At 42.2% G+C, this 22750-nt stretch overlaps 2 protein-coding genes across 7 annotated transcripts; one reads left to right on the top strand and one right to left on the bottom strand.

The window, feature by feature from the left end:
- The first annotated feature begins 213 nt into the window (after window positions 1–213).
- Window positions 214–3164, top strand: LOC147243814 (uncharacterized). Its single transcript, XM_086187303.1, has 6 exons — window positions 214–553; window positions 688–802; window positions 1205–1317; window positions 1677–1776; window positions 1935–2056; window positions 2509–3164. Exons 1-6 carry the CDS (start codon window positions 463–465, stop codon window positions 2610–2612), a joined length of 645 nt encoding a protein of 214 aa, XP_086043429.1. The 5' UTR covers window positions 214–462; the 3' UTR covers window positions 2613–3164.
- A 388-nt stretch (window positions 3165–3552) lies between these two features.
- On the bottom strand, window positions 3553–21755 carry sec16a (SEC16 homolog A, endoplasmic reticulum export factor). 6 transcript variants are annotated; one of them, XM_086187284.1, is made up of 32 exons: window positions 21629–21755; window positions 16945–20345; window positions 16673–16824; window positions 15991–16079; window positions 15688–15811; window positions 15186–15384; window positions 14039–14222; window positions 13818–13960; window positions 13598–13659; window positions 12891–13029; window positions 12540–12782; window positions 12353–12450; window positions 12180–12261; window positions 11970–12087; window positions 11745–11856; window positions 11537–11642; window positions 11190–11330; window positions 10963–11076; window positions 9940–10141; window positions 9666–9844; window positions 9393–9581; window positions 9175–9222; window positions 8475–8639; window positions 8293–8385; window positions 8120–8176; window positions 7604–7724; window positions 7322–7459; window positions 7113–7195; window positions 6507–6578; window positions 6077–6136; window positions 5045–5113; window positions 3553–4936 (listed from the first exon to the last, which is right to left on the bottom strand). In XM_086187284.1, exons 2-32 carry the CDS (start codon window positions 20269–20271, stop codon window positions 4862–4864), a joined length of 6984 nt encoding a protein of 2327 aa, XP_086043410.1. In that variant the 5' UTR covers window positions 20272–20345; window positions 21629–21755; the 3' UTR covers window positions 3553–4861. The 6 variants fall into 6 exon arrangements, with proteins under 6 accessions (XP_086043410.1, XP_086043411.1, XP_086043406.1 ...); XM_086187285.1 differs by having other exon boundaries at window positions 9393–9844; window positions 16945–17454; window positions 18061–20345; XM_086187280.1 differs by having other exon boundaries at window positions 9393–9844.
- Window positions 21756–22750: the final 995 nt, after the last annotated feature.

Raw genomic sequence — 22750 nt, 5'->3', positions numbered from 1 at the left:
TTAGGGACTGCTTACAACACCACAACTAGATTTACACATTTACTATTAAATATAGAGTCACTATTTTTCATCTTTATTTTTTAATTAAGTTGTTTTAGTCGATGTTATGCTGTTTTTTAAAAGTAATTTTAAGAAGTACTATTTTTTTCTCAAATACAGCGGAGCAACCCAGCCTTACTGACTTCGGTAACTTTTACGTCATTACTATGCGCCTCTTGTTTACAGACAGCCGTCCAAATTTCATCTTTTAAATGTTAAAAACAAGAGTGCAGTTTAGGAAAATGACATAATTGTAAGTCCAGGCCTAATAACATGTAGAGAAAAAATGCGTTTCTAAACGACGCTTTTGAGCTTTTTTGTGGAAGATTTATGAACAAAATTTGAAGAGAACCGAAAAGTTGTCTGAAACACTTTCAAAGTTACAGTCTGAAGTAACTTTACCGGCATTTAGATGTGAGAATCATGGATGAAGAGAAAGATGTGGACATACTTGGTGAGCAATTGTACAGTCGGATTTACCCCAAACACACCGAGGAAGCTGGGAAACTCACAGGTGCGGAGGCCCGTTTGTATTCTGATATTATAAATGTGTTTTACATCTGTTACAGTCATGATGTTAATCTCCGCAAATGTTAATTTGAAAACTGAAAACAAAATGAGCATTACTGACTGCGTGTCTCATCGCAGGTATGTTGCTGGAGCTACCAGGTCCGGTCGTGGGCCAGATGCTGCAGGATGAGACCATGCTGACCTCAGCTGTGGAGAAAGCCCTCAGAGCTCTGCAGGTGGCACAGGAGCCCAGGTATAGGAAGGACGGATCTTCATATCACCCCAGACAAAGCTGATCTATAGACAGGGTAGATTTCCTTGTTGAATTCCTTCTTTGAAAAAAAGCATAAAAAATGTTTCACAAACATGCAGATGGGGCAGTGTTTGAGTCAGTTGATCTACGGACCAACTTTTGGTTTTGTTTGTCTCCTCATGTAACAGAGACAAGGGCTTTAATATAGTTTTAACAGCTGTCCTTTTTGGCTTTGAAGGCAACGTGTTATTCACAAGCAATTCTGGTTCAAAGCCTCATTTTGTTATGTTCATATGTTTGCATCCTGTGTTCATGTGCTGGATCCTGCTCCACCGTGGTCTTTATTAGAGAGTTGGAAATGTGTCTGTTGGTATGTTCTGATATCACTGTACCTCATTACAGCAAAGTAACCTGTAAGGATGAAGACGATGTGTCGGAATCCTCAGACTCTTTGGGGGAGCAGCTTTTTGAGCTGGTGAATGTTTACAATACTGGCCACTCGCAGAAGATCACAGGTAAGCAACCAAACGTTTTTCCATTTTTTCCATGGAAACAATATCGGAGAACACAAAATGACAAAAGCATGGATAGATTTGGAAATTATCAGTAATTACATGAATGAAAAATGCATTTTGATATTGACAGATTATAATCAATTGCTTTGTTTTACTTCTACATTTCCATAAATGATATTTCGACTGTTTCTGTATTTTGACATTTCTTAAACCATTTGCTTCCTTCCCCTGTTCAATTTAGTATTTTATTTTAACTGTTTAGTTCTTTGTTTTCCGTAAACAGGGGGAAACCAGTCACATCATTAACAGCCTCTGTCGTACATCATTGTTAAATGTGACCTCTGTTAAACGTTCTGCAGGAATGCTTCTGGAGCAGCACAAAGAGGCTGTCCTCAAGCTTCTCTCAGACCCCAAACTCCTGGAAGAGCAGGTGAACCTAGCGCTGAAGACACTGACAGAGTATGCAGCTTCTGTTTATTTGGACAGTACATACTTTACATTCTTATGGATTTCCCTTATTTGTTAGATTAATCTTCTACTTACATGTCAAAGACACCATTAATGTACCCGATAGCTAAATAATGTTTAATAATTCATGTGTGTGCTGGGTCCTTCAGACAGACTGTGGAGGAGACCGATGTCAGTGACTCGTCGGACACTGATGACACTGAGAGGCTGGGCGAGAGGCTCTTCTCTCTGGTGGAGGAACTAGATCCACTTCATGCAAACGACATCACAGGTGAGCTCAGACTGTTCATATTCTAATTGTTCCTCCATAAAAAGAAAATTTTAAGTTCATTATTTATTCTCGTCTTTCTGCATAGCCTGGTCACATTTCTAAGTAACTATGATAAACTACATTCACCTAGTAGGCAAATGTGGCCCAAACCTGATTTCCTTTTGCTCAGATCTGTTTCACTGGATCTATGCTTTCAAAACAGATTAGGAAATTTTCAAATGAGGTCCTTAATCACATACAGATCTGCTTTTTTGGCAGTGCAACCTCAGTCTGAACTGTCAAATATGAATTCACTCCAGAGTAATTTTGTGCAGCACACATTTGAATGACATATATAAGCAGCCAAACATAAAAAAACAAGGACAAACAGACAGATTTGAGCAAAAATCTAAAGTTAGTGTTCAGCCTTGAGGTCTGCACATAAGCTAAGCTTTAGCGTCTTTTGTGTGCAGGTATGCTACTGGAGATGGAGTCAGCGGCTCGCCACCAGCTGCTCAGTGATCGCACAATGTTGGTGGTTGCTGTTCAGAAAGCACAAGCAGCACTGGGCACTTAGAACAAAACTCATTCCATCATGAAGTGACATTTTCTTGAACAGTAGAGGACGCTGCAGAAAATGGTGGATGTGCGACTTACCTGGAACTGCACCAACTGTAAATAACTGGAGTCTGTTGGATATAATGACGATGACCTGATTGTCCTTCCTGGATAAACAGACTGAGCACAAAGGCTGGTATCATATTAAAATAATGGATCCATCACCACTGACCCACAGCAACACATCACAATCATTGCTGCTTGATGAAAGGTGTACTGTTAATAAAGATTTTTATCAGGGATCATCTGTAGTATTGACCATGTAACAATGGCACCTGTAATTCCACTAGTGTTCAATTGAGTTGCTGCTATGTGGTTGCGTGCACTCCTTTCTGGCGGTTACTGCTCTGGAGTTTGCTGTGATCATGACAGACAATACCAGAATCGCCTCTTTTCTCTCTCTCTTTCATTAAAACCAGCAGTTCCACAGTGAAGACTTGTGACCAGAGAGCAGTGGCGTGGTTTGTAGTTCATGTTCCTGTTTAGAGAAAGAGAAAAAGATTTGGAAGAATAAATCTCTCAGCTGTCGTGTGTTGAGTTTATGTACCCCCCCCCCCCCCCCCGCTTACCTTTAACAATGTCATAGGATTCAAGGACACTGATTGGCTGTTTGGAAATTGAACCAGCGTACAAGTGCTGTGGACAAGAACATTAGAAAATCAAAAAAGTCAGATCCAGGGGCTGAAGCCAGTCAACTAATTTGGCCTTGACAAATAAAACAAACACTCTTCATTGCAATTTACAGCCTATTATATTTTCCATTTAAATTTAATCCAAACCATATTTTTTCTTTCAAATAGCGTAACTGTCATAAATCTGGGCCAATAATGGTACACATCTGATCACATCAGTTTCAAACAAAAGATTCTGCAAAAAATGAAACCAAAGACATGTCTCTTAAAGTGCTACAGATCGCAAAAATACCTTTATTAACATTAGTTTTTGCCTGTTGCATTTTACATAAGCAATTGTAAAACAATTGGGCAAAACAATTACTTTTCTAAAACAAAAAAGGGACTTTAAAATCAAATGCATCTCTAAGAAATCATGAAATCAAATGCTTCAGGGGGGAGAAGTAGAATGAGTTCTTTAAGTACAATTTGCTCATATTTCACAGTCAAGATAAAGATTTATTTGTAGCATAAGCGGCCAATACAAATGATCAGAATATGAATCCATGACATCTCCGGTGAATCATAAATGCATTTCATCAAAGCTAATCAGGGAAAAAAAAAGGCTTTCTGCTCTCCACACACAAACACACACACACAAACATACTTTTATGCCTAAAACTCATAAATACAATCAATCTGATATACAAATATTTGGATAGATTTTATTTTAGCAACATTGAAAATGTGGTGGTACTTTTGATCCCCGCTGACCCCTCCTTTCAATATTGATTTGAAATTTGAGCGCAACTTGCACAAATGTCCCTGGCACACCTTCAACTTTATGAGTTGCTGATGGGCAGGAGGACATTTAAATAAATATCTGGAAACAAGCAGCATCCTAACATCGCACACTTCCACTAACTGTCAGGTAGAGAAGCCAAAGGACAAGTTTCTTTCCTGCATCATCCAACATCCTTCCTTAAGTGGCGGGTGACAGAAGAAAAGCAAACACAGCAGACGATAAACTACTGACATTTCATTCTCACACAGAACGCAGCCTCCAGTTGACAGAAGAAACACTGAAGAACACAAGTTCACAATATGAAAATTAAAAAGATGCTACTTTCTATCCATCACACATACAGTCAGTCAAACATGGACATTTGGACAATATAACTAAAACAAGAAGTGGGATGATGGTCATATTAGCAGTGTTGCATTTCAAGCAGGACAGCTCAGAGCAGCAACATGTTTATTGTTACTAAATGATACTGACATGAAAGCACAGTTTGTATGAATGCATTGATGAAGAAGCCTTTACATGTGTATTAAAACCCATCCTAATCAGCTCAAATGCAGGAATAAACCCTTGAAGGAAACACAGGGGCTCTGAAAAATAAACCTGTGACATTTACTGACTAAGATGAGTGATGAAGGTGTTTGAAAAAACTACAGAGAATGTGGTTACGTTCTTCTTAGGTGCAGACATAAAAGACGGGTCCTTAAGACAGAGAGCAGAACATCCATGTGCTTCATTCACTTCCAGGTCATGCCATCCAAACAGTCTGTTAACAATCTTTCAGTGAGATGATGTTTACTTCAACACCGGGTACTGGCGCTGGCCGCCCAAGCGACCAGAGCGGAGTCCGCTTCCTGATGGTGCACTTGTCTGAGGAAAGGAACAAAAACAACAAAAAAACAAGATTATGAAGTGTAAAGAAAATGAAAAAATGTATTAAGTGACTTCTTTTTAAAAAAAAAAAATTTTTTTCCTCACTTGTGCAAACTGTGCAGGGTTATAAAAAGTGACACCCCCAGTGGGTGCAGCTCCCTGGGCAGGATGACTCTGTTAAAGACAAACTGAGTTACTAATTTGATTTCTAGGTAGAGGCCATGCTGGCATGGAGGGCCATTATCTTTTTGTCTACAAGGGCAACATAATGTGCTCCCCATGCCACACTCACTTTATACAGTACCAACAGTGACAAAAAAGAAGCCAGGGAGAATAATTAAGGGTTGGTTCATGGTGTCGATCCACAGTGAGACAGCATTACAAGCCACTGTTTCACTACATTTAGTGACCATGCAAACACAAAGGGTTAATGAACCTGTGTTGTCCTGCAACAGTCTCCAGCGTGTTTCCTTCTCTGACCGTTGACCCCAATGTTACAACTGATCGTTCAGTCTAACAAGTCAAATCTTCAGCCACACCAGTTGCAGTTAGCAACACAACTCAGATCAGAACAGATGAGGTTGGTAGGACGTATTAGAGCCGCAAGTGTTGGCTAATTTCAACATGTCACGATTACAGAAAATGAAGAGATCACCAGTGTGGCTAGCATGTCTTAAATTGAACTCATTGTGTCAGAGAGAATTTTTTTTTTAAGCACAAATGTCACCCCCATATTGCAGCTTGTTTGAAAGTTGTGGTCAACATTACAATATATCTGCTTGGAGCTGTAAATGTCTGTGCAGAATTTAACACCATCTGAGCAGTGGATGTTGACAAATAAATTTAGAGAATATTGGTGGTTCTAGACAAAGGGTCAGGGATAATACAAGTCTGCAGGATTCCTACCCTGCAGAGCACCCAATATCAAATTTCAAGGTAAAGCTGGCTGATAAGTTTAGATCTGTTGAGGGGAGCTGAGCAAGGAACACTGGAGAAAGCAGGCATGTTAGCAGGAAGACATCCCAGGTTAGATGAGCGGTAAAGCTTCAGGTGCAAGGGGTTAAAGCGTGCTACGAGTGATGCGGTGAGCGGCAGGCGGGGGTGAGAGGGGACCATTAGAGTCCCTGCTAGAGGTACCTGTTTTAAATGCTGACTCACTTCACGCGATAAAGAACTCATTGAGCTAGAACGTGAGAGCTAAGGACAGCAAGAGGAAAATAAAGAAACCCATATTAATCATCTCCCATGCAGGATTAGATTTGTGTCCACTAGTTCAGAACAAAAAAATAAAATCCCAGTTAGGAAATTATGGTTCATGTAAACACAGACATGAAGAGAATTAGATTATAACAGCAAATGGAGCAAAGACTAAACAAGGCTGCACGTTTTGCATGATTTTAAGCATTTTAAGATTTTAAGTTGACATGCATGCATTCAGACATTATCTCAGGTGCTCTTACATAAACTCACAATAAAGCAGACTGCACGAGCTAGCTATCGGCCATCATGATGGTTCTATGACGGCTTAAGTAGCCAACTGTCAGTGGAAAAGAACAATCGGTCTTACCTCCCCAGAGTGAGACCCATCAGGTGCAGGAGGACCCTCTGGGGCAGGTGGTAACAATGTTGGATTGAACATCTGAAAGATTAAGAGAGCAATGGGAAAGAATCGGAATGGGTAGAGCTTCACCTTTAACCATCAAGTTCTTGCTCCATCCTTAGATGTCTATGAACTTGAACATTTTTTTTCAGAATCAGGAAGGAGGAGATGAGGAGATCACATCAGCACCTGAGAGGTGTGGCGCAAACTGAACGTACAAGCTTCAGAGAAGATAGTCACACACTCGTAGCCACAGTAATGGACACAAGTATTAAAAAAAACATTCACGTATAGAGTGTGTGACTATCTCCCTTTTAACTATTTCTGAGTCAAACAACAAATACACATTTACTGCCATGAAGGATGCACATATGCTGCATAACAACTAAAATATGAGAAAATATGTAAACTACAAATGTCATATCATCAAAAATAAACATGAAGAATGGGCCTCTTTACAATTAACATAATATTGTGCAAAAATACGTCATAAATGGTGCCATGACATATTTTCAACAATGTTTCTCAAAAACATTGAGTTGCAACTTGCAAGCTCTAACATGTTATTGATACCTGTGGAACAGAGCTGGTGTTGGGTGAATTCTGCTCATGATTTCCTCCTTCACTGCCCTCCAGAGGTTGTTGATCGTCAGGAGCTAAAAAAAAATCTCATAATTTAAACTTTCATTGTACAGTGCTTTCACTACTGAAATCAAATAATATTAAATATAACCTGTTCATCAGTGTATTGTGATAAACATCATTTTATAGAAGGCACGTACCTGAACTAGGCACAAATACATTTGCAGGCATGGACATTGGTGCCAATGGAGCAAAGATGTCCAGAGGAGCAGGAGCCAATCCTCCAGGTTTAGCAGATCTACTGGGGTTCAGAACATCCACATATCTGCTCTTTGTGCCTGAGAACAAAGATAAACATCTAGATGTCATGAAGTGCAAACTCCACATATCTGAGAGTTACATGACGTGGTGCCCTTGTTATAAATGTTTTGTTTTGTAAAATGCTAAAGATGGTCATTTGTAAGCCAAAAGCTCGATCTTACCTGCCTTCCTGGAGAACATGTTGACAGGTGGACCACTATTTGGGGGTGCAGCAGGACCTCCAGGAGCAGGCATTGATGCCATCTTGGGGAACCCAGACGGAGGTGGAGGAGGGGGCTTACTCTAACAGAGAAACAAAAAACATCAGAACATTTTTGCTCACAGCAAGAAGAGCGATCTGGTGAGACCCATCACTCCAGCCACTCAGAGAACCGAGGCTATGCTAGTTCCCTCAAGTTCTCTTTCATAGCATTCGTCTCAGTGTCTGTTGACTTCAGAAGCTCGACAAGCTGACTCAAGGGCTTGTGATGTTGCATAAGCTGTTTATAAAGTTGGAGGGATCTTGATGCAGACATCCTGTGAATGTGTGGAGGGATACATCCCAAACTGACACACAACAAAAGCTATGAAAAAAGCACTAGTTTAAGTTTAACATTTTAAGACTTTTTCAGTTAATGCAACAAAGCCATTCAACTCCAAAAATCTAATTCTGCTTTCTAGACAGCAACATTACAAACCTCCTCCTCAGGCTCATTTATGTCAACCCATCTCTGTTTTGCTTCATCCCACACGATCTGACAACAGAGACAATTTTCAGTACTGCTCACTCATGGTAAAATCAAAAGGCACCAATGTTGAAATGCTGGACACCGTTAAAAACAGTACAGTATGTCAAATAACTGGAACCTACAGATTTGTTTTTGTCATCTGGTAAATGAGCCTCATTCTTTCCTTTCCCAATGAACCAGTTCACCAGCCAGCCACGGCCACTGCCGCCACCGCTCTGTGTGCGAGAGAAAATGGTAATGAAACCAGGTGAACTTTTGCAGTGCACAAATTTAAGATATGGAGTGTTTGTCTGTTGATATAAACCTTTTTGGAAGAATCTTTTTTGGATTTCTTCGCTGCCTCTTTGTTGGGCTGTTCAGGAATAGAGGGAGGAGGTGGAGAGGCCTGCTTGGCTGCTGAATTGCTTCGTTCTCTTCCAGCAGAGTGAGTGGAAGATTCAGAGGTGGTGCGGGAGCGGCGTCCTGAAGCCTGTAGAGCAGAGAACAAGGTCAAGAATAGTACACTTCATGAGGAAACCTTGCTGATAATGAGTTGGGACTCCCTTTTTCCTTCAAAACTGCCTTTAAAAAAAAATGATAAGATTTAATCCTTCCTCTCAGATTTTGGTCCATATTTTCATGATGGCATCAGTTGCTGCAGGTTTGTCAGTAGAACTTTCATATGTTAATATCTCAAAGATGAACTCTTGGACTGACATCTGTAACCACTTGTGTACATAAACCAGATGATCTATTTATGCTTTCATCCAATTCCTGCATTTCTATTAACTGAATTTTTACAAATCAATACTGAACCCACTGATTTCATTAAATTCTGAGATGATGGTCTGCATCAAAAGAATTTTAAAGGGTCAGTGTCCCTGTGCTCTGGCCCTTTTAAAAATGGTACTTCAACTTTCTTTCAATGCAGTCTAAGCGACGACAACATACAAACAGCAAAGAGCCTCGGAACAAGCGTCAACAAATTAAGCCTCAGCAAATTTATACATGAAACACAAACGCACTATATGCATTGATGACTGCGAAGTAGTCCTTGATCTCCTCCCAGGACCCTGTGGTGCCAGAAAACACATTGTGGTAAGCACCCTATATTGCATACACACATCAACAGCAGCAACACAAAAGCAAAATAAATAAATAAATAATAATAATAAAAAAAAATAAAAATCCCAATGCTCTATGGACTGTCATGTCGCTGAAGGCAAGATGTTTTTTTACTGACCATTTGAGCCATTTGGTCATACAAGTCCATCTGAGGTGTGAGGGCGCTTCTGTGTGGGGACGATGGTATTGGTTGAGACATCTGCATTTCTGGGGGCATGTGGGGCAGCTGCTCTGCAGGTGGCCTATGTCCAGGAGAGGGAGGCATCTGGGGTGGTGGGTGGTTTGTTTGGGCAGGTGAATGCGGCACCTGAGGGGGAATGTGTGGTGACATTTGGCTCATTTGAGGAGGTGGGGGGCCCGGCTGCTGATGGCCTCCTGGATACATTTCTACCTGCTCGGGTTGAGGATGGTAGGGAGGAGGAGCAAAGCAGCCAGGATCCTGTGAAGGATAGCTTGAGCTGATATTCTGACCCAGTGGTCCACTAGGGGGCACTGGGTAGAATTGGGGGATATCATTAGAGGGTAAGGGATGAGGTTGGACCATGCCATCTTGCAGGATGGAGGTGGGAGCTGAAAGTAGAAGAGATGAGAGCAGATGCTTTGAAATGTGTGTCATATTCAGGAGGAAGAAGAATGAATGCTTGAACATATCAACCCACACATACCTGGAGGCATGAGCTGTACTGGCTGCGGTGGAGGCCCAGGATGTAATGAGCTCATTAATGGATTGTCAGAGGTAGGGCCATCCAACTCCAGAGGCATGCTGTAGGGTTCTGGTGGACTGGGCTGATCCAAGTCAGAACTGGGGCTGCTGCACGAAAACTGCGTTGGAGTTGTTCTGTCTGTGTTGTAAGTAATTGCTCCCGTCTACGAGTGGACAAGAATCAAAGGATACAAATTAACAAAAGAGGAGAGTAGTTACACATTCATTTGGTTATTCTTTACATTACAATAGGAACAAACGGGTCATTCTCAGACAGGTTTTATGGCAATCATTTTCATTCATGTAGTACTGTCATTTTAAAGGCTGCAGTTTGTGGTGCTGGCTTATATTGGGATCTTCTCCTGATATTTCGCCTCCTTGATTTATTTCAAAGGGATGAAAGAAATCTTAGACACACACATTCAGCACCACTAACTGCAGCTTCAAAATGATCGTTAAAATAAATCAATGCCTCTCTTAAACAGATTCAATAAAAACTGAGCATTATAAATCTTATGAAGGGGAGATTTATTGCAGGACTGTTGTATTATATTCGAGTATAATGATTTGGCTCATCAATGTATATTGGTTCCATATTTCATACCAGGTATTTTGTTTTGGAGTCTCCTGGAGGTCTCTTCCATGTGTTAGCATAGGTGTTAAAATAGACTGGACAGATTTGTGGCACTGCTGCGACTCATCTTTCTGTTCATCATCAACATTAAAGTTTTTTTTTTTTAAGTTAAGTTTTTTCAGATGTTCATATTTTCCCTGCTAGTTCGGTGTCTGCTTGTTCGCCATGCCCCTGCTCTTTGGCACTGTATTGTCATTCTGCCGTCTGCTAGATGGGTCATGTTCAGACACACTTGCAAATTTTTTTTAAATTAAGAGGCAAATCACAGCATTTGTTGTAGTTATGTAATGACACAGGCCAACTTTGTGATGTGATCAGATTAATTTTGCAGCACTCGCACATGCTGCTCACCCTGATCTGCCCGTCCAGCTGTTTGAGATGGATCAGCCATTCCGGTTCATTGAAAAGCTCCTGTTCTGGTTTCTCCTTCAGTTGGGGGTCAAAAAATCGCAGCTTTTCAGACATCTGTCAAAAAAAAAGAAAGAAAGAAAGAAAGAAAGCTGAGGCTTATATACATCAATAATGATTTTAGAGGAGGAAAAAAGGCAATGACAAGAGACGGGGGGGGCGGTGTATACCTGTATGACTTGACTGATGAAAACAGGAGAGTAGTAAGATGGCTGCATGAGGACAGTCCGAGCAATAACTTCACAGTAGTGGAAGGCCTGAGCACTCAGACCTGCTTCGGCCAAACGGCATGCATAGATCAATTTGAACACCTATGAAGACACAATGACGAACAGAGAATGGTGTTATTTCTCAGCAAAATCATGTCATATGTTCTACAGACAGGGCAACTGTGCATTCAAATAAGACACTCAGACTCCATTCACACGTGACAAGTGTGCATTTGCTGGTTCATTTTATTAATCAGTCAGTAGCTAAAATAACAAAACAAACAAAGAAACAAAAAAAAAACACCTACTTGGAAATTAGGTAGTGTGCAGGGTTGGGATCCCAGTGACTGAGCATACTCATAGGCCTCTGTCCTCTGGATTGCCTCATTGGTTGCAAATTGGTAGAAGGATAAACTGAATGGAAGACACAAAGATGAAGCTATATGCTGGAACTTTTGGCCAGACAGTATAGGGGTCCAAAAAGACCTGATAACAGCGTATGCCACAGTTCCTCACCTGTGATTGGAGCCAATCAGAACCATCTTGGTGCTCTTCTTTGTGAAAACTCCCAGACCAACTTGAGCCATCAAGTAGCAGAAGTGTGCAGCATCAATCAGCCCCTTGGAAGCTGAGTACAAAACACAAGTAGAACTGAAGGCAAAGTAAAATGTTGGCTTGGGTTTTGGCTGAAATGGTGTTTTGATCACTGCAGTGACAGACTGCTGTTCGGATTAATCTTACCAAGAGTGTCACCCATGGTGGTGATTGTGCGAGTATCGAGGTCCAATATGTGCGTGAGGTTAGACAGCACCATGGCCAGGTGAGGCCGCCAGTCGCCCCACTTCTCTTCACCACAACACTAGACAAATAAAGGAAATGAAGACATGCAATTCTGCACACCTGAACCTATAATACAAATATTACATAAATAGGTGGCAAAGTACCACTTACAGTGGCTGACGCAGGCATTCTGCCTGACATCAGCTGGTACACTGTCTGGAGAGGGTCATTGATGGGCAGACTGTTGGCAAATCTAAGCAAAAAAGACAATTCAGCACATCTTTAACTTTATTGAAATGAACACAAAAATAACAAGGTGCAATCAAGTTCACTAGTCATTTTACCTTGTCATTACACGTGCATGTGTCCTGTTGTCCATTTTACTGGCCAATAAAAGGGCATGACCCCAGAGACCTCCCTTCATGGCAGCTTCAAGTGCATCCTACACACACAGGAGAACACATTTGACATTTCAAAAGAGCCTAAATGGAAAGACTGTCTGTAATACAGATTAAGAGGGTATTTTCTTACCTTTTTGCGGCCAAATAGTAGCAGCTCCCTGAAGCCTTCTGTTTCCTTACCAACGTTTTCTGGAACTGTCATGAAGGTATCTGAGAGGAGGGATAGTGGTCCAGCTCCCGGCTCCTCCTCAGCTCGTGAAAGAGGTTCATTGTTAAAATCAATCAAGTTGGCTTCATTTGGACTCTTGCCTGGTAACCATACGGAGCGATGCTCCTTCAGCAAGAGGTCAGCGATGTCTGTGCCAACCACAGTCTTAAAAAACAAAACAAAAAAAACAACACATTGTAACATGAGGATGGTGAGAATTTTGTTCCTGAAAATATAGACAAAACTTGAAAATTCTACATCAAACATTCTTACCCCATTCTGTCTACAAAGCAGCACAATGAAGTCCCAAATTAGGCGGGCAGAGTCTCTGTCTAAGAGGTTGTTGTCACGGGAACATTCAAGTGCTTTGTTCTGGGAGAACTTAATAACATCCACTTTATGGGTTTCCTCCCTGATGGACAGAAAGCAAGATATGAGACAGGTTAGTGATGACTAGTCAAACCAAAGGAAAGAAATTCTGTTTTGTATTCTCATTAAATGATCAGTGTAAACAGGTAGTTTGGAGTACTACAAACAATATGAGTGAGGTGGAGAAGTGAGGTGATGTTCTACACATGTTTTAGAATTCAAATTTTCCATGGAAAGATCAAAACCCACAATAAATTGATCCCAGTATGTGCAATATAATTAAAGCCGAACATAGATTTCTTCTTTGCTGTAGTGCTTCATTGTTGTTGAAAAATGATCTGGGGAGGTTGAGTTATTATTGCTTTATAAATGATTGAAAACAACATGACCTTACCAGCCTCATTCTCTAAAGCAGGGGCAGGCAACCATGTGCCATGGAGAGCCGTATGTATGCAGGTTTTCCTTCCAACCAAACACTTTAACAGGTGATTCCACTAATTAACGCACCTTCAGCCACAGAAGAGTGTTATCAGTGGAATCACTCGTTAAAAGTGTTTAGTTGGAAGGAAAACCTGCATACACAATTACCTGTGACGTTAAAAATCACTTACTTTACGAGGGGTCCAGGGAAAGCTCGTAGCTCTGCCTGATCCGCAGTATCCTGCAACATGGTCTACAGATCGAGAGATCAAGAAATGCCCTTTAGTGTCTGAACAAGGAGTTAGTCAGTATGAGCTCTCATGATATCATTCTAGCTCTTAAGTAATCACTTCACAACACAGAAGAACAGAAACAACTCAAAGACTTTGTGAAGTAATGATTAAAATATACCTCCATGTTGTGGATGTCAACGAGAGCAGGCTGACCAGCTGAGGGAAGATTGGGCAGAACTTGGACAAGATGACCACCGGGTCCAAAGCGGGCACATCGATGGGGTATAGTGAACTTCTCTGGTGTTGCGGGACGAGGGGGAGCTAACGGGAAGATATCCATTAGAAAAAAAGGAGCCAGAGCAAAACAGGGAATGCGTTGAAGCAATATATTGTACTTACGCTGCTCAGGGGCGATCCAGGTGCTATCTGCTGTGTACTCAGATGGATAGAGGTACTGGTTGTAGTTCTGGGAAGCATCAGTCTGGTTCGGGTACTGTCCATAGGAGTAGTCTACAGCCAGAGTGGAAGCTGTGGTGTCATAGACTGCTGACACTAGGTCAGGCTGGCTCCTGTATACCTGGCTCTGCAAAGTGGAAGGAGAATGACACAAAAAGAGGACAAATCAAACATAACAGCAAAAAGCCGCATAATTGCACAAATTTATAATACTAATAACAAATAGTTCATAAACACAAAGTCAATGCTAGCCAGCAGAATTACCTAATTATCAAGTCTTACTAACTCTGATGTACTTACCTGTATCATAAGCCTATGTTGCTGAAAAAGTTACTATGATGATTCTAAAGATTTTTAAGAGTGGAATAGATAAATACATTTTTGGTGGAGGTGGTAGATCTGAAATGTCAGATTTTTCATATTCACACTAAAGTGAACGGATGGCTAAATAAAGAAGATGTGGATGATAGACTTGAAAGTTTGTAAACAGACATTTTTGGACAGTTTTGCTGATGTTTTTAGATGGTGGCAATGGAGCTTCACACAAAATATATGTGGCTGGCTCCTTCTGCATTCCAGAGTCAAAGTAATGCAGTGGTGAAAAAAAATGTCTGTGAGCTCCAGGCACCCATTTGTGAGTACGTGAGAGGCAAAATACTCTTTGTGGGAGAGAGCTGTATCATTTATGCAAAGTCAGCTATAATGAAAGTAAAATTACGAGAATCAAGAAGCCATCTAAGGTCAACAGATTGCATCGATATTTGAAAGACTTGACTAACACTGAGGAAATCTTTTAAACTCAAAGATCAGTGGAGGGAAATACATTTCCAGTGGTGGCTGTCAAGACAGTACAGAGAGTTGAATCCCCTGACTTTGTCTTTCAGAGAAACAGGTTGCCCTCCTTTACAGGTTCGTCAGTTTGAACAACAGACAGAGGTGTCAAAGAATATTTGAGAATGTGGTATAGTGTACAAGGAAACCACTTAAAAAAAGTAGATGTTTGTTCCATTTGTAATTTGAAATAGGGTATGTAATGGGTCCTTTGGTTGAGAACGCAAACCTTTGAATACAAGAAAATCTGCACATTTACCTGGTGTGACCTTGAGCTGAAACTGCTCTGTCTGCTGTGGCGGCTATGGGAGCTGTGCACGCTGTGTGCCGACTGCTCACTGTGAACACTGCGTCGGTCAAAATCATCTCCATACATTTCCCCCCGTTGACGGTAATCCTCGTCAAAACTGGCATCATAACCAGGATAGTACCTCCACTGGTCATCATAGCCTTCTTTCCTGGAAGGAAGTAAACAGTTCCAATATTGTAAAAAACGCATGAAAAGTTGCATTTTTACCAAGTTAAAGAAACAATAGTAAACACTTCTTGGAGCCTTGAAATTCTTTAATCTAGACACATGAACTGCCTGGGGATATAGACCATAGCACCACAGAGTTAGAAGTACAATAAGAAGTACAAATACTCAGTCAGACATCCCTCTTACCAAAAACGCAAAAATGTAAAAGCAATTTTACATTTTCATTCATTTCAATTTCATTCTCATGTCACACTCAGATTTGGTAAAGGTTTTCTCTTCATACCTGGCAGGATACATGTGTTGATTATAGTAGTTGTCTCTGCCTCTGTAGCTGTCATCATAGTTAGACCAATAGGACTGATCATAGTATCCTCTGTACCGGGGGTCATACTGTCCATAGTTGTATCCTTCCAACACAACATACAGAAAGGAAGAGAATGAGATCAATATCAAACAACATATTCATACACAGAAAAACACAATGGGTTTTGAGAATTGTTTTACAACAAATTCAGGAACTGTCAAAGTGAATTCCTATTTAGACTTCGAACAATATTTATACAGTTTTCCATTATATGTCTCATACCTCCATAATCATAGTGCTTGGCATAATCTGCATAATATTCATTGTAGGCACTTCGGTTTGATCTGTGGTAATTGTCAGGGTACCCTTGCCTAATGAGGACAAAGCAAACAGAAGGTTAGATTTACAGCTCAAATTCAAGAACCACTGAAACATATGAAAAAACTTGCCTCTTCAAAAAGAATAATAGAAGAGCAGTTCCTGCATAAAAATGAAATGTGAATGCAAAGCTGCACACCACTGAAATAAGCCGAAAATATAGAGTGCAAAATTAAATTTCTACAAAGAAAATGGGCAGCAGGCATCTCAGTTTTTTAATGAGCTGACACTGCACTCAGGCTTTTTATTCAAAAACCAGACTCCTGTATAATGAGGACAACAAGACATGTCTTTCTCTCTCTATCTATATCTATCTATCTATAGATATATATCTCAAAATATGGAGAGAGGAAGATGTAAGAGGTTTTTTTTTTAAATGACAAGGCCCTTCTAGAGTAGAAATAATGTCACCCACTCTCATGCGAAAGGAAAGAGACGAAAAATTCTAAAATCCTTCTTCAAACTGAAAAATGGGGCTGAAAGCAGACAAACACTGTAGAGAGGAGGCATAACGACTATGATCTTAAATACGTGAATATGCACATTAAACATCATCATAGGTGGTTCAAAAGATTGATTCTCTGACCTGGATGAGGGCCTGTCAGAGTACTGACTCGTCCTGGAGCTGGGTCGCTCTGGCTGTGGCTCTCTGTACTGGTAGTTTGGATCACGGTAGGCTGGGTTCGGCCCTTCATATCTGGCATACCAAGGTTCGCCCCTACCTCTGTATGGACCATCCTGTGAGACAAAAGCATGGATAAGGATTTTTTTTTGTTCTATAACTTTCTTTTAAATGTAATGGTCATTAACTGTCATGCTATTTGAACACAGATCTACAGAAAAGGAATTTCTGCATACCTGATAGTATTGCTGCGCTCTAGGGTCCCCAGGTGGGTACTGGCCAGGAGGATATGGTGCTCTGCCATCTGTGTATTCTCCATAGGTTCCATAATAACCTCCATACATCTGCCCTGGTGCTGAGGGAGGTGGCCCATAGCTCTGCTGACTGCCCAAAGAGGAAGGTGGTCTTGGTGGCTCTACTGCAGCTTGTTGTGTCACTACTGGAGGAGCTGGCCCCCGCAGATCTTGAGCAGAAGGAGGGACACTTGCTACAGCAGGACCCTGTGCTTGAGCAGGATACTGGCCATGGGTAGATTGTGCTCCACTAACTGGAACAGATGGAGTATCACCTTGCCCTGGTAGTGCAGCCTGAGAATCTGATGTCCTTGGAGGTTCAGATGGTGGCTGCTGGTCATTGGCTGCTGCTTGGGAGGGTGTTGGCAGTACCTGTGTGGTAGATGAAGAGCACTGGTTCGGGGCAGGGGTATTCCCTCCCAATTTTACCCCCTGCTGAGCATCTTTGGTGACCTGTAGGTAAAATCCATTACTAGAATGTGGAGTCTCATGTGACGATGTAGGATGACCCGAAGTTTGATTCTGGGTTTGTGATTGATGCATAGAAAAATCAAGGAGTTCATAATTTGATGGTTGATTATGATTAGAGACAACAGCAGTGACTTGAGAAGCCTGTGGATTTACTTGGAGAGACAATTGGCCATCTCCACCCAATGATTGGCCCCTTGAAAGAGGAGGACAGGCTGGCTGAGGCTGTGACGGAGCTGTGATTTCAGATGTTGCTGCCTCTGTGTTGTCTCGAGTCAGATTGAGTGGGGCCTGGTTAGAGGGTGAAGAAGTGAAGCTCACCAGTCCAGGAGCAAACTGTGGATTCTGATTTGAGGTTACTAATGGTAGTTGGGAGGTACTGGCACCCAGGCCCTGTGCAAGTGATCTTGCAGGTGGGGTGGTTTCCCTAAGGCTACTCTGACTGGCTGCCTGAGCAGGGGTACTGGGAGGAATCACATTGTAATTGGACACCGGCGGGGCAATCAGAACAGGTTGATGGATGGAGTCAGACACCAGGAGAGACGCATAGCCCAGGTTGCCTTGGGAATCATTTGGCTCTCCCTCACTCACCTTTGGTGGATTCTCTAAGTTCTCTGAGTGTTGCTGTGATGTTGGCTGGATTCTCTGGGGAGGCTGGAGATCCAGTGGACCATCTTCTGGAGGCTGTATGACATCAGCACTAGGCTCTCTTAAAGGAGCAAGAACTGTTGGAGCAGCAGGGGCAAGGAGAATGTTAGAGCCCAAGCTGGTTGGATCATTCTGTGCCCACAGAGTAGTGGCAGGGCTCTCGCAGGGTCGACTGGCCCCAAGAGCGCGTGATGATGGTCGGGAATGAGAAAGAGCCACTGGGTGTGTCAAATGAGGTACACCACCTCCAGCTCCTGGGCCATAAATATTTTCCATATTATCTGGTGGCTGCTCCAGGTTACCAGGTGTAGAATCTGCACCGCCTTCTGCTACCATTTTTGCCCTATCAACTTCAACAGGACGCACTCCTACCCCATGTGAGCGCACAGGCTCAAAAGAGCTGTTCGCACTGGCCTGAAAAATGCCAGTTGGTTTAGGCGGGCTTGGTGTGGGGTGCCATGCCTGTTCTAAGGGGCTCTGTTGTGCACCCATATCCCCTGCTGGAGAAGTGTCAATCTGCTCAAAGTAGCCTCCAGCAGCAGCAGGCAAGTTAACATCCTCAGTGAAACGAGGGCTTTCCTGCTGAATGAAGGTACCTACTACACCCTGGTGTCGACGAGTGCCAGTTCCACTTCCGTGACTCATATTACTATAGTTTGAAGACACACTGGCAGACCTAATTGGTCTAGGAACACAATCTGGAGTCTCGAGATTAGGGCCAGTTTCAAATGTGTCTACTCCATGGGGTGTATTAGCAGTGGGGCTGCTGTGGCTTTCACTGGGTAATACTTCCTGATTTGGGACACACTCAAAATTCTCCACATGGTCATACTGAGAGTCAGGGGGCTTTAGGCTATTTCCTTGAGGTGTTGCATTTCCATCACTCATGTATGGTATGTGTAAATTATCTTGCAGAGAAGCTCCTTGGTAATCATAAGGAACATCTGCATGGCCACTGTTGGCTTGTGGGTTACTGTGATGTTGAAACGATTCAGGAATGCCATTCACCGTTTTATTTCTCTCCCCAGCCAGTGTTTCCTCATTTTCCACATCATTGTCATTGAAGAACATTGAGAGCGTACCAGAATCCTGAGCGTAGGGAACTGTGGCAGAGGCAGAACTAGGCTGAGGCCCAGTGTTGGATACATGTTGAGATCCAAGAAAGTCAGGCTGGGGCTGCAGATGGCCCATCGTAGTCCCCATTTGGTGGTAACCTGAGTCCTGTGGAGGTTGGTTGAACCATGAGTCCTGGGGGGTTGAGCTCTGACTGAAGTAGCTCTGGGTTTGGAAATTAGAATTATGCTGCAGAGCTGCATTTGGGTCTGGACCCTGAGCACTAGGGGCCTTTACTTGGTTGTGGGGAGGAGGAGGAGCCTGCATCCGGTGATGCCCAAATTGTGTTGGAGGGCTAGATGTGCTATGAAGGGGTGATGGGGTACTGGTGGAGTACATCTGACTTTGTGGTTGAAAAGGCTGTGATGGAGGATCACTTGTAGGCTGGAAATAGTTCTGAACTGATGGAGGGCGACTTCCATGATCAGGGGCCCACTGGGAAGAAGAAGAGGCAGGAGGCACTGGCTGGAAGGACACAGGCTGAGGAGGAGGCTGTCCTTGAAATTCCTGATTGAGAGGTGTCTGACTAGGTGTTGAGGCTAAAGCCACAGGTGGTGGTTCCATGGCCATAGATGATGTCTGTTCTCTTGAATTAAAGTAGCCCTGTTCTGGATGTGAGGATGCATATCCTGTGTTATTTGGTGCTAGGTAAACACCAGGTGGTGCTGCACTGTGAGGGTTGAACAGGGTCACCCCTGGTAGAGAGGATATTGGGGGACCAAGTGGAGCAGCTGGGACTTCCTCCAGTGTCTGTGGTTGTGGAGGCAGACTTACCCCCCCCTGAGAGTACATGGTGTTAGGTACAGCAGGGGCTTGCATTGGTGGAGGGATGCTATTGGGTATTGTTGGGAGGCCACCTGCAGCCATAGGGGGAGAAGCGCGAACAAACGCAAAAGGGTCCGTCATTGGCTGGGTAGATTGTGGCATTGGGGCAGTAGCTGCTGCTGTATGCTTGTTAGGCCTGGTCCTGCGGAACATATTCGGCCCAGAGGGAGGAGGGCCAGAGGCTCCTGGAGGTCCAGTCCGGGGAGGGGGCTGCATTGCTGCAGAGTTAACAGGTCTCACGACCAGGTAACTCTAGTAGATGTCTCTCAAGAGGATGAATTCAATGGTAGCTGGACAGAGAAATGAAGGCAAGAAATTGACAAAATGCAACACATTACCACACCTATATTTGCAAAGCACCTTACGATCCTATTTAAACTACCTGTACAACGTGGCAATGTCAACACAAGCTCAATAAGTTTATCACAAACTACTCTTCTAAATTTTATAGCATGATGGACTATGACAATTATCAAGTTAAAGGTTGTATATTTAACAGTTATTTTATACAAAAGAAAGACAACTATGGAAACACATTCCTATAATTTAACTAGTAAAAAAGGTGTAACCACTGATTTTAAATTAGGATGAATTAAAACTTAAAAAAGAAGGAACAATAGTCTTGCGTTTTTTTTGTTGTTGCTTAACCAGGAAATGTCTGATGCAGCTGCAAATGAACAAATCTGTCCAAATGAATTCATAATGCTAAAAATGCATTGCTTTGTTTACAGCAGGAAGTTAAGAGGATGATATACCGTAGTAATATGCCACAAATCCAGGCTGATTATTCCACTTACAGTGGGAAGTTCGGGGACGTTAAGTGTCAATAGCTACGCCAATGATTGAAAGGGGTGTATAACCCAAAGTGGTTTTAAAGTTAGGCAGGTTATCTGGGGCTGATGAATACTGCCAAAGTAACACAAGATCTTTGAAGAGCCCAAGGTTAAACATTCACCACGAAGCGCTGCAAAACTGTCAGCTAACATCAGCTCCGCCGGACTGCTAGTACCGACAGTCAACACAAAACTCGCATAGTTAGTTAACCTCTTGAGATAAACGACAGTAACTTCCCATCATTATCTGACTCTTATTAAGTTCTATAAAGTTGGATGCTGTGTCTGAGTTCAAGTTACATATCAAACATTCTGCGAGAAAAAAGGTCCTGAGTGCTTGGCTCAACAGCTAACACTAACGCCATAACCAGCAAAACACTTGTGTCAAAAGTCGTGCGATTTTGTCCGAATTCGGGTCTTCTGAAGGTCTCCCGCGAACAAAGGGCGCATTCTAACCATCTATATTCACACCTGACAGGGCTATCACCACGCAGTAACAGGTTCCTCGCCACTCGTCGTGCATATTTTAATAGTGGCTTGTCAGCTAGCATTAGCATTGGTGCTCAGCTAGCATTGCTAGCTAATTAGCTTATGCTAACTGCAGGGACAACAGTTTGACTTGTGCTGAAGACATTAGATGAAAACGCCCAGAGGGTCACATTGTTAAATATGACATATATATATATATATACGCTTACCCAACTGTATGAAATGTGTACAGATATAAAACAAAATCTTACAACTGTGTACGACAGCAGGTCTGACACACCGCCACCATCTTCATTGAACACATCCTACTAGGCTACGTGTACAAGCAGCGTCACGGTACAAACAACCAATACGTCATCATTGGGGGGAGCTTTTTAAATGGTCCTTTCTGAACTCAGAATTGAGTGCATACATGAGGAGTTGCACATCTGGTGGCAATCTACAGAAAACCATTTGGTCTGTTTAATCCGGCCAAGAAACAAGAAATAAGCACTTGAGTTGAGGGGGATTGCAAATAATATTGACTCCAGATGCATTATTATTGCTTTTCAATAGAGAAGCTTACAACAATAAATGCTACATTGTCTTTAACAAGTAGGACTCTGAAGTACAGGCACCTGGTGTGAATTTCATCAGGTTTGATTGGAGCAGCCATTGGTAGAACCAAAGGTCTTTAATGATAAAACCAAGTGTACAAGTCCAAAGATGAACAGTGGCGCTACCTTAAAAAGTTTAGATGAACTTACATGGGGCCCAAATAGAAACGATATAGAATCAAGAAAGAAAGAAAGCTAATGTCAATGTGCATAAATAAAAAGTGTGAGGGAAACAAAATGTCATCTTTTGCTCTGATATTTAAGATGGAAATGAGACATATAGATTAATAAAATTCTGTATTTATACCTAATATATGAATAAGATACATCTGCAAATATCACAAAATCCTGTAAACAGATAATGCATGTAAGTAAGCGCAGTGCTAACTATGTATTTAGACAATACCAAATAAATGTGTTGTGGTTATTTTTTTAAGTTATCATCTTGATCATTCATATTTGTGCCCCAGATTATCTGGAAGAAGATATTCAATCCACAATGATCCTCAAGGTAATATAAAAACAATTAAGAACCCCCAGCAATTAAAGAAATGAGAGTGGAGTGAACATTCATCCACCAGGTGGCACTGTGGTTTAATGATCTTGCAGATGGTATAGTTTGACTGAGCGCCAATTACCATCATTATGGAATGATTACATGGGCTACCATCCATCCATTTTCTTCTGCTTATTCCTGTTGAGGGTCGGGGGGGGGGGGGCTGGAGCCTACCTCAGCAGCCAGTCCATCGCAGGGTCAACACATAGAGACAGACAACC

This window comes from Aulostomus chinensis, chromosome 19, assembly GCF_037954235.1.
Source record: "Aulostomus chinensis isolate RoL2024-O1b breed Wild chromosome 19, RoL_Achi_v1.0, whole genome shotgun sequence".
Taxonomy (NCBI): Eukaryota; Metazoa; Chordata; class Actinopteri; order Syngnathiformes; family Aulostomidae; genus Aulostomus; species Aulostomus chinensis.
Note: the sequence above shows the minus strand (reverse complement) of the source record. Positions and strands in the feature narration are given on the sequence as shown.

Coding starts and splice junctions, on each gene's coding strand:
- LOC147243814 (XM_086187303.1), top strand. CDS start 463: ATGGATGAAGAGAAAGATGTGGACATACTTGGTGAGCAATTGTACAGT. Junction 554..687: donor GGAAGCTGGGAAACTCACAG/GTGCGGAGGCCC, acceptor GTCTCATCGCAG/GTATGTTGCTGGAGCTACCA. Junction 2,057..2,508: donor TCATGCAAACGACATCACAG/GTGAGCTCAGAC, acceptor TTTTGTGTGCAG/GTATGCTACTGGAGATGGAG.
- sec16a (XM_086187280.1), bottom strand. CDS start 20,271: ATGCAGCCCCCTCCCCGGACTGGACCTCCAGGAGCCTCTGGCCCTCCT. Junction 11,077..11,189: donor TCATCAGTCAAGTCATACAG/GTATACACCGCC, acceptor TTTTTTTGACAG/ATGTCTGAAAAGCTGCGATT. Junction 9,845..9,939: donor AGTACAGCTCATGCCTCCAG/GTATGTGTGGGT, acceptor TTCTACTTTCAG/CTCCCACCTCCATCCTGCAA.